General features: G+C 36.1%; 1 protein-coding gene across 6 annotated transcripts in view; it reads right to left on the minus strand.

Moving 5' to 3' along the window:
- The window catches only part of EXOC2 (exocyst complex component 2), a 238,954-nt gene that overhangs the window by 33,897 nt on the left and 192,884 nt on the right, over positions 1-12,173 (minus strand). The window contains exon 24 of one of the 6 annotated variants that reach the window (XM_078153645.1): positions 5,586-7,717. The exons of the other annotated variants lie outside the window; for them this stretch is intronic. Within the exon in view, the coding sequence (XP_078009771.1) occupies positions 7,707-7,717 (11 nt within the window). The 3' untranslated portion in view covers positions 5,586-7,706. Of the gene's footprint in view, positions 1-5,585; positions 7,718-12,173 lie in introns of those variants that run through there. 6 annotated transcript variants of the gene reach the window in all.

The raw sequence follows: 12,173 nt of genomic DNA on the forward strand, positions 1-12,173 counted from the left end.
GTGGCTAACTAGTAGTCTGAGGATGGAGAAAACAGAAAGTGAAGTCAGGGCAGGGATAAGGCCTGGAAAAGTACTGAGGGGTGGTCTTGATGAGGAACAAACTAAGGAACAAAAAAAAGCATTTTCCCCCTAGTAATTCTATCATGGGTTTCCCCCCCCTCTTTGGTACAATGTTTGGAATTTGTTACAAAAAATACACATTTTTTCAAAGAGCAATCTGAAAAAGTTTCAAGTTTATAGGAATAACGTTACTTACTAAATGAAGGGCTACTGTCTTTAAATTTCAAGTAATAAACTAGTCCAGGGGTTCTTAATCTTCTTTATGCCATGGAGTCCTTTTTTGGCAGTATTCTACTCCTGAGAATAATGCTTTTTAAATTCATGAAATTAATTATTTTAGGATTACAAAGGATACCAATTTTGTTGAAATACAGTTATTAAATTTTTTTCCCCATGTTCAAGGACCCCAGCTAAGAACTCCTGACCTCACAGAATAGAACTAACAGGTAGAGATTACTGTCGGGAAGTTGATTCTTCCGTTTTGATGGGGAAGGACAATTATACAGTACTTACATTTGCGAGGTGCTGTGCTAAATGATTTACAAATATCTTTATTGATCAAGTCGAATAATAGACAAGAGAGAACTCATAACCAGGCCTTTTAATGCTGTTATTTATGCTATAGATGATGATGATAATAATAACTCATTTATGCAGCACTTTACAATTCTGCCAAGTTCTTTATACACATTGTCTCATTTGAGTCTTACAAAAATTCTGTAAAATAGATAGTGGAGGGCGCAGCTAGGTGGCGCAGTAGATAGAGCACCAGCCCTGAAGTCAGGAGGAACTGAGTTCAAATTCAGCCTCAGACCAAACACTTGACACTGTGTGACCCTGGGCAAGTCACTTAACCCCAACTGCCTAGCCAAAAAAGAATAAAAAAAAAAGGAGTTGTATAGACAGTGGAAATGCAAAACAAAAAAAATCAATTAAAAAAATAGATAGTAGAGGATGTTTCCATTTTATAGATGAGAAAATTGAAGTTTTGAGAAACTAAGTGGGTTGTCTATGGTTACACAGCTAGTTAACTACCGGAAATCAGAATTAAACCTAGGTCTTTTTTAGCTTTAATTCAGCACTCTATCAATGATGTCGTTAAGAAGGGCAAAATATATTTGCTCTGACTTGGAGTAATTGGGGAAGGCTAAGCAAAATAATCAACTTTTCTGAATGAGAGATAAGGACTAGTGTTATAATGTAGCAAGAAATCCTACATTTAATCTTGCTCTCCAGGTTTTGAGAAAAACCCAATAACTTATATGAAAGTGAGAAAAAGTTTCTAAACATTTGTAGGCATGTGTCTGCTCTAGTGTAAAAATAAGAATGTTGTGCTATTTGAAAAAAAAAGTACCCCTACCCACATAGTATCTATCTACCAACCACATCATCTAGCCAATAACCTAGTACTAAATTATGAAAGGCAGCTCTGCCTTGGAAATTCCCCATGGAGAGACAACATAGCTTGTCTTTGCTCTGGGCAACAATTGCAGATTTCTCCTTTCAGGGTGAGATTCCGGTAAACCAACATTGTACAAATGTCTTTACCACTGCTATTTTCTCACACTACACTTACTACTTCTGGGGAAGCAATCAATTTTACATTATTGTCATCATTTTTCTTGATCACATACTCTACTAATAAAAGAACCACGCAGGACACTTGACTCTGTGGGGCAAGAAATGAATCCCTATCTGACTAGCCTTACCTATTAACCCCTGATGAACCCTTTTTGAATCAAAGTGACTATCTTACATCTAGAAAGACTCCTGAAGCAGTGTGCAGGATTATCCAAGGCAAACCAGAAAAGCTAAACTAGGAAAGACAGAATGATGAGCTGTTGCACATGATGAGAACTGAATGTAACTTTTTCAAACTTGATATCTTTACCTCAAAAGAAAAGGTTATATTTATTACAGTTAAGATGTACTTTCTTTCTTTCTTTTTTTTTGTTTTTGTTTGGGCAATGGAGTTAAGTAACTTGCCCAGGGTCACACAGCTAGTAAGTATTATGTGTCTGAGGCCATATTTGAACTCAGGTCCTCCTGAATCCAGGGCCGGTGCTCTATCCACTGCGCCACCTAGCTGCCCCTAAGATGTACTTTAAAAAGATATTTTTATAGAAAAATAGATACATTTGTACAAAAGTACTCTACTCATATTGAGTAAAGTCATGGAAAAGAGGAAGACATGTATGCTCCTGTCATAGAGGACATACAGTTCAGAATCAAAATAGAAAGTTTTCTTATAGATCAGGAATTTTTTTTTTTAAGATCAGGAATTCTTAACATGGGGACTGTGAACTTTAAAAAAACATTTTTGACAATTATATTTCAATATAATAATTTTCCTTTGTAATCTTAGGTATTCCACTTTCTGCACTTAAACACATTATTTCTGGTAGGGATCACAGGAGCTTTGCCAGACTATCAAGGGTGTCCTTGAGCTTTCTGGGGTCTGGACCCCTATTAGGGATGGTCTGACTTTCTAGAGATGGTATGATCCTCCAGATGCTCCTCTTTGTGGATATTATTTACATTGTGTTAATGACATCTAACCTTGGAAAACTACTGAACCTCACAAATGGGACTCATAATTGTGCAAGAGTACAGCCTATATTTTCACTTAGAACAAACCAAGTGGATGAAATGAAATATACCCATAGCCTATTATTTATAGTTGGATGGACAGTCCATAGTGTTGTCTCATCAATAAACTGGGCACAGAATTAAATGGCAGGAAGACAACAGTTTGGATTTCACATGACTTTCCTGAGGGCAGCTACAGTTTTGTATTTGTATCGCCAGGTCCTACTGCACATAGCTGATGTTTAATGATTTGGATTATTAATGCTTATTGAATTGGATTTTCAATGACCATGAGATTCTCTCTGAAAAATAAACTCATATTTCAACACCAATGTACGTTTGGTGATGCTACATGGCTATACATATGTTGAAGAAAATTGGGATGTTTAGCTTGGAGAAAAAAAGGGAGAGGAGAGACATAATAGTTGTTGTGTGAAACATAAAAAGGTATTGAAAAGGGATTAGACTTATTAGGGCAGAAGTGGAAAGAATGGATGAAAATTGAAGAAAGGAAAAGTTATAGGCCTGATGCCAGGAAAACAAAACAAAACAAAAAAAGTCCTCATAATTAGTTGTCCAAAAGTAGAAAGGCCTGTTTTAGGAGGAGCTCCTGGAAGAGCTTTCTCATTGGAGGTCTTCAAGGAAAAGATAGATAACCATTTCTAATGTGTTATAGCAGAGATTCCTTTTATGTATTGGTTGGATTGAGGTCTCTTCTAATTATAAAATTGTGTGACTCTATGATCAGGAAATACCACAATCTCTACGAAATCAAAATTTCAGGTCACCCAAAAAGCAATGAAGAAACAAATGGTATACGTAGAAGGCTACAGCATATTATAAATACTAAACCCTCCTCAAAAAAAGGTGTAAGATCTATCTTCAGAGATGCATGACCAGGAAAGAAACTCGGGTTAAGTTATATATAGCAGAAGCAAGCGATAAACAGACAGCCAAGTGCTCTATGGTACCTACATAATGTCAAAAGATACAGAGGAATATCTTTTAGAACATTCCCTAGATCTTCCATGGAACATTTATGAGGAATAATGGACAAATGATGCACGAGCTGAGAATTCATGGAGAAGTTACAATCTATGCCACTGAAAGAAGTACCTACAACTATATCATAGCTTCGGTGAAGTATTAAAAGACTAAAACTAATGTACTTGCTTTCCTAGATTCATCATATAATACTATAACAAGAGAGTACTGTGATTAGTAACTTGAGGAAAGATACAGGGCAGGATCTTGTCCAGAATTGTCACTTTAAAAGAGACATTTTTTAAATACCTGTCCTCATTTATAGTTTATGATCTATTCCTAGTTTCCATTAAAGCTCCTTCACACTTTCTTCACAAAGCCCTTAGCTGCTAGTTCTCCCACTCCACTGCTATCATCGTGTAATTATTTTGTATATAACTTACCTATGTTCATCTGTTCCCTTACTGACTCCAAGTTCCCTGAGAGACCATTTCAGTTTTGTCTTTGTATTCCTAGTGCCTAGCACTGCTCCTGGCACCTAGTAGGTGTGGCTCAATAAAGGCCTGGTTGATTGATCTAAGGAAAATCTTTTTCTTTTCATTTATAAAAAGCCATATGATAAAAACCTTTCGTGAAAATTGTAACTTTTATTTTTAAGCAATGGAAAAAGTCAAAACCCAATTTATAGATAATTTGATTGCATTTAAAAAACAACATAGTTGGGGAAAAACATTTCTCTTTGATTATAGAAAACAAGTGCTAGAAAATTTCTGGTCAATATCATTTGAACTTATATGGAGAATGCAAACCTTTTCCATGAGCAATTTCCTGCCATTATTGGAAATATTCCTCCTTTAAGGTGAGGTTGATTTCAAGGTACTCTACCCAATGTTGTTTTGAAACACAGTATTCTTCAGACAACATTAGGTGAAATCATAAACTCTGGAAACTCTCTGGAGAGACTACCCACTTTAAAAACCACATTTCCTGTTTTTAACCCCTTTGCCCTAAATCAGTTACCAGTCCCAGTCTACTGATAAAAATAGATACAAAAAAGTACTATAAATATCTCACAATGTACTTTTCTTTGGTCAAAATGAAACATTAAAGAGCTACTGAATGGTTTTTATAAAAGTAAATCAAATACCTAGTTGTATGCTGATAATCCTCTACAGAAGTTAATTGACTTAAAACAACAACTTCAAAGCTTTGGTAACCAGAAGCTGGTGGACTATCGTAAATAACATAGAGGCACCAATAGACTGGAAAGCTGAAATACATTCCTCAAACAACTTTAGCCTCCAATGTTCTTCATCCTCAAGTATGTCCTAGCTTTCCATGTCTTCACGCCACAGCTTCTCCTCCTCATTCTCAGGTGCTACACATCTTTTGTGCAAAATCTTAAGCGTAAGTGGCATAGTGGCAAAAGCACTGAACTTGGAGTTCAGAAGTACTGAGTTTGAATCCTACTTAAGATACTCCTGACCTCTCAACTCCAGCCTCCTCACCTGTAAAATGAGGATAATTACAGCAACTACTTCATAGTACTGTTGTAAGGATCAAATGAGAACACACACACAAACACACATGCAATATACACATGCACACATAAATGTACACAGTGTTTTGTTAAGCAAAGTGCTACATAGGAGCTGGGTAAGAATATTAATAAAGGAAAAATTGACTCTAATCTTTCAACTCCCCAAACACATTACTATTATATGTTATTTATAAATTAGATAATAATTAGAAAATAGGGAATTGGCTAACCTATATTATTAATTAGGAACTGATACGGATGGGTATCTATGAACACTAAGGACTTGGAATGGATGACTTTGCCTCTGGGATATTCTTTCTCTTTCCCAATATCTCCCTTTGGTTTTAATAAAATTACCTCCTGCCTTATAAATGGAAATAAAGAAAATTCAACTTTGAAAGCTGAAAGCATATCCAGCAATGAAAACAAAAGTGAATTTATTTCATCATTTATTTTTCCCATCCATAACAAAGAATGTGTAGTGATCAGACTATAACAATCAGGAAACTTCTTAAATTGACAGTTCTTAAGACTGAAGTATAGGCAATGGCAATTGCTAAAGTGAAACTGTGATTTGAAACAGTAAACTATGGAAGCTGGTAAAAAGACAAATGCATACCAACACCATAAGAATTATAAAGCACTTCAAAGTATTTAGATCTGGAAGGGACCCTCAAGATTATCTAGTCCTAGCTCCTCATTTTATAGGTGAGACAAAGGAAGTTAAAGAGGATCAAGTGACCTCCCCAAGATCATATGCAGGCAGCAAAGAGGAGACTCAGGATTTGAACCTGAGCTTTTGGCTCCAACTCTAATGCTACTCCATCTACACCATGACGCGCTCATAGGACAGATTTTTTGTTTTCTCATTATACATAAATTTAGCATAAAGAATTCTGAGACTGTAGGAATGACTGCACAGGAAGGTCCTTCATCTCAAAGAAACTACTAAGGAAAACTTAGAAATCTTAGGGTTGGGATGCACTGTTTCACACAAAGCAATCCACTTCTATTAGAGCATTGTAAATGTCCAGACAAGAGTAGATGACAGAGTACACTATACATTTTAGAGACCTATGAGAGCAGAATCGTAAGATTTTCCAAGGATGTGAGAACAAGAGAGCGGTATTTTCATTTTAAGAAGATATGTTCTTGGCCAAAAGGGGTAAGTGTCAGTATTTGTGTAAAGATCAACAGAGGCAGAAAAAAAAATGTTATCATCAAGTATATTATAGACCCCCTGGAACAGAAAGGAGAAACATTTAAGACTGGTTTGGGAAACAGGTCACAAGCCTGACCACATATCTGCCATTCCCAAAAACATATGTTTCATTCTGTACCTTGGGTCTATCACCACTCTTTCAGGAGGTGAACATGCTTTATCAGTGTTCTTCCAGAAACATTGTTGGTCATTGCTCTGATGAGAGTTCTTAAATCTTTCCAAGTTCTACCTTTCATCCTCAATTTTTCCCCTCTACCCCTAAATCCCTGTACTTTAGACTACACTCTTAGTACTCCTCTCAATTTATCTCACCAGGTTCAGGCCTTCATACTACCTCCACAGTATGCGGTCGTGGCATTCATTCCACTTGCTTCATAGCTCATCTTTTCTGGATTTTCTTTTCCCATTCTAAAGTAAACTCCTTGAGTGTGGAGACTGTCTTGTTTGCTTGTATTTGTATTCCTCATTCTTAGTACAGTGCATGGCACATCGTCAGTGCTCTAACAGATGCTTTATCTTTATTTACAATGTTGTAGCTACTATATAAATTGTTCTCTTAGTTTTATTCACTTCAACAGTTCACACAAATCTTTCCAGGTTTACCTGAAAACTCCCCTTTTGCCATTTCTTACAGCACAACGACATTCTGTTAACATTCATATGCCATAATTAGTCATTTATTCTCCAACTAGGCACTTCCTTAGTTTCCAGTTTTTTGTCAGAACACAAAGAATTGCTATAAATATTTTTATACATGTAGTCTTTTATCTTTTTCTTTGCTCTCTTTGGTTGGCTGGTTCTTGTCCTTTGTGCTCAAAGAGGACCAACATAACATCACTATGCTGGAGTCAAGGTATAGTGTGTCCGATTGTGGTTGATCAGAGCTTTGACTTAAGGCTCTCAGAAGGCTCTACCACAAGGTCAGGCACAAATAGTCCACGTGAATATTTAGAGTATAGATGTCTCTAAATTTGCATATTTCACACTTCTTTTGGGCTACTACAATTCTGCTTTGCTCACAGAGTACAGTGTCTTCTTTGATGTTGGCCTGCCATGCTGGGCAGTCTTGTGTCAGTGTCTGCCATGTTTCACATTAGATTCCTAAATTCTTCAGACAGACCTTGAGAGTGTCCATATGAGTGCTTGCCTTTTGTGACTTCTCTATAAAATTGTCTTCTAGGAAAATGTCTGGCGTTCAAACAACATGGCCAGCCCATGACAGTTGCTTTCTCTGCAGCAGAGTTTGAATGCTTCACCATTCAGCTTGAGAAAGGATATCAGTGTTCAGTGCCTTATCCTGCCAGGTGATCTTCAGAATCTTCCTAAGACAATTCAAATGGAAGTGATTCAGTTTGTTGGCATGGCACTGGTATACTGTCTGGGTTTCACAGCCATACAACAATGAGGTCAGCACACAGCTCTGTAGACCTTCTGTCTGGTAGGCAGTCCACTACCTCCTATTTCCAGGACAAAGGGTATGCACAGTTTAGTGACTTTTGGGGCATAATGTCAAATTGCTTTTTTAGAATGGCTTAGTTTACAACTCTACCATCTGCCTTTCTTCCTGCAACCCTTCATAATTGTCTTTTTTTGGTCTTCTTTGGCAATCTAATAGGTATGAGATGAAATCTCAGAGTTGTTTTAATCTGTATTTCTATAATTATTAGTGATTTGGGTCATTTTTTTTTATGGGTGCTGATCACTTGGATTTCTTCCTTTGAGAAATGCCAAGTGATATCCTTTGACCACTGATCTATTGAAGGACAGCTGTTATTTTTATATATTTGAATGAATTCCTTCTATATGCTGAGTATCACATCTTTATCAAAGACACTCGCTATAAAGATTTCCCTCCTGTTAGTTGTTTCCTTTTTAATTTTAATTTGATTTTGTTTGTGCAAAAAGTTTTCAATTTCATGTAATCAAAATTGTCTGTTTTATGCTCTGCGATCCTCTCTATCCCTGCCTGGAGGATGAACTCATCCTCTATCTGTAGTTGTAAAAAGTGTTTTCTTCCTTTCACCTCTAATTTGTTAATAATGTGATCTTTTAGATCTAGGTCAGGTATCCATTTGGAATTTGTCATAGTATATGTATCTTGTATGATCTTGGTCTGAATACAATTTCTGTCAGACTTCTTTCTAGTTACCCCAAGTAGTTTTCATTGTGAGTCCTTAACCCCAGCAGATTAATCTTCAGGCTTATCAAATACTTCTGTGTTCATTTGCTTCTGTATATAATATATCTAACTGTTCCACTGACTGACCTTACAATTTCTTAGCCTGTAACAAATAGTTTGATGACTGTAGTATACTTTAAGATCTGGTACTCCTAGGCTCTCTTCAAGATAGAAGCTTTTAAGGATGGCATTATAAAGATGCAAAAGAGAACAATTTTAATCAGGATAAAAAAGGAGTTTCCTAAAGAGACTGACATGGACAAAGGATCATAGGGACCATACATTTAGAGCTGGTAAACACTTTAGAAGCCATCAAACTCAACCTCTTATTCTACAGAGGAGGCTACTGAGGTACAAATAAGTGACTTGCCCAGGGTCACAGAGTGGATAAGTGTTTGAGGCAGGATCTGAACCATGTTCTCCTGACTCCAAATCCAGTGCCCTATGTACATAAGGTGAAAACAAAGGCAAGTAGTAGAAATTGTTTTCAATTCAATTCAATACTGATTAAGTACCTATTATGTGCAAGTTATTATTATGTACTGTTCTAGGTATCTAATGAAAAATAACCAAAGTGTGACGGAGAGCTAAAATTCAGAATCAACCAGCAATTCTTTATTAAGGGTGTGCACAGTGTGTGTCAAGCACCGTACTAAGGAACTAAGGACACAAAGGCAGAAGTAAAGCAACCGTCCCTGTCCTGAAGAAGCTTACATTCCATCCGAGGAGAGAATGTGTACTTATATAGGTAAAAAGAAATGATCTACAAAGGTAATGCAAGGTAACAAGTTGAAAGGCTTCACTAAAGGTGGTACCTGAGACTAAGCTCTGAAGGAAGGCTAGGGGTTAAGTAGGAATGACAAAAGTTTTTTTTTAAAAAAAGTTTTTTGAAGGGCAAAATTGCTCAAAGAAGAAATAGGCTGAAAGAGATAATGAAATATGAAACTATGAAGCTGCCCTTGATGAGTTAGTTGGAGTCAGTGGGCACAGATGAACTAAATTCCTGGCTACTGAAAGAACTAGTTTTTGCACCTGCTAAGATGCTATTGGTGATTTCTGAAGGACTGTGGAGGACTGAAGTAGGGCAACTGGTGTCCTGAATTTCAAAGAAGAGAAGAGAGTAGAATTTTCAAATCATAGGCCAATGAACTTAATTGTGAATGCTCGAAAAATTACTGAACATCTAGAAAAGGATGTGATCACAGAGCTTCAGTAAGAACATGTCACGTGAGACTAACCTTACTTCCTTTTTACAGAGTGTCTCTAGATGGGTAAACAGGGAAATGCTATAGCCTTAGTTTACCTAGATTTTAGCAAAGCATTTGGAAAAGTAACTTCAGCCAGTTCTTTGATAAAATATAGGTATTCTTGCGGATGAGATGATGAGATATGGGCTAAATGACAATATAAGTAGGTGGATTTGGAACTGCTTAGTGAGGCACAAGAATAATAATTAATGGTTCAATGTTAACTAGTAATGAATTCCCTAGTGAAGTTCCCCAGAAATCACACAATCCTATGCTGTTTAACGTTTATATAAAAGATCAGAATATAAAGACATATGCTTTTAAGGAAGGACAGCTAACAAACAAACAAGCTGACAAAGTTTAAATCTGTGATAACTAGAATATTGGGTCAAATATAGTAATATGAAATTTAATAGGGAGAAATGTCAAATCTTACATTTGAGTTAAAAAAAATCAACCTTGCAAGTACAAGCTGAATAATGTTTTTCATGAGAAAGATCTAGGGGTTTCATTCGATTGGAAGCTCAGGATGTTTCTTCAGTGTGATACGGCATAGTACAGTTTTATAAAGTGGCTTGCCCTTAGACATATTTAGTTAAGAGCCTGAGTCAGGACTGAAACCTAGACTACCTCACTCTAAATCCAAAATGTTGTCTTCTATACTCTACTGACTACTTGGGGAAATTCAAGAGGAAATTATGTGTATTTTGTCACTGAAAAGTTGAAAGACATATGTATAATTCAGTATTTCACATTCTAGAGAGAAAATTATTACTGGCACCAAAAGTTTAGCACTGCTATTCTTGCTGTACAGAACATTAGGATTCAGTTAAACACAATATGGGAAATAATATTATAGACAATTTCTAATAAAGAGTTTTGGGCTATTTTACAAGTATTAAGCTCTTAAAAATCATCATATTATCAGTATCTACTTTAAAGAAGTATAAATTCAATTAAATCCAAGTCAAAAAGCATTTAATGAACCTGTGATATATCTAGGCCTATACTAGGCCTTGTGGTAGATAAAAAGAACCCCACTAAATAGTACCTGTCTGCATTACAGTTTTGGTCACACAATAAGAAGTAAAATTCAGTTATCTAATATTATACAATGAAACAAAACAAAATTCAAATAAAATGTCAACTAATGAAAGCTAAAGACAGAGACAGTATTGGAAAAAAAGCACCAACCCAAATCTGTGATGTAAAATACCATTTATGTAACAATAAGATGGGTATATTTATAAGATTTAGAGTTATTATATATTTTTCATACAGCGAATCAAAGATTCTGAGCTGTAAGTGATAGTAAAGGCTATCACGTTAGTTATGTTGAACTCCACCCCCCCATTCTTTCTTTTTTTCTTTTTTGTTTCAAGGGAGGGCTCTCTGGGAAGAGGAGTGGAAAGGGATAAATTTGGAAATGAAGGCAATGAAAAAGAAAGATAACAATATTTTTTTTTTAAAGAAAAGAGTCGTGTAGGAACATGAAATTTTCTAGTGCAGGAGGAAATTCCATAGATTATTCAGTAGAATTTAAAATTCCTAACTGCTTAATACTTAATGATTAGAGTAAAACAGATACTTCAATTCTAACTCTTTTTCCTATCTAATTACTAAACAAACATTGAGGAAGCACAGATTTGGAATCATAAGATCTGGGTTCAAATCTGCTCTTTACTGCCTTAGGCAAGTCACTTAACTTTTTGGATCCTTAGCGTGCTTATCTGTAAAGTTAGGGAGCTATGGGCAGTTAGGTGGAGCAGTGGATAGAGTGCTGGCTCTGGAATCAAGAGGACCTAAGCTCAACTCCAGCCTTACACATGTACTAGCTGTGGTGGTCCTAGCCAAGTCACTTAACCCTGTTTGCCTCAGTTCCTCATTTGTAAAATAAGCTGGAGAAAGAAATGGCAAATCTTTACCAAGAAAATGCCAAATGGGGTCACGAAGAGTTGAACACAACTGAAAAGACTGAACAACAACAACAAAAAGTTAGAGGGCTAGACTAGATTACTTTTAAGGTAGCAAATAGTTTTAAATTGATGATCCTGTGATTACATTAGTTAAAATATATTAGCTAAAATACATTCTTATTCTCAAAATCAATTCTACAGCCACTGTATCTATACTTTGTATGCACTAGACATTTTTATTGATGCTTTGAAAAAGTGTCCAACGCTGTCACTTCCCAATGACCTATCCCCAAAACAGCACTCCTTTATAACAAAGAAAGATAGTAAAGCGAACCAAACAAACTCATTGGTCATGGTGTTTCTCTGTGAGCACATTAAATGTCACATGTACAGTTAAGAAGGCACATGAGATATTTTGATTAGCCTTCAGAAATAC

Source organism: Phascolarctos cinereus, unplaced genomic scaffold (genome assembly GCF_003287225.1).
Source record: "Phascolarctos cinereus isolate Bilbo 61053 unplaced genomic scaffold, phaCin_HiC Scaffold_4;HRSCAF=312, whole genome shotgun sequence".
NCBI classification, from domain to species: Eukaryota; Metazoa; Chordata; class Mammalia; order Diprotodontia; family Phascolarctidae; genus Phascolarctos; species Phascolarctos cinereus.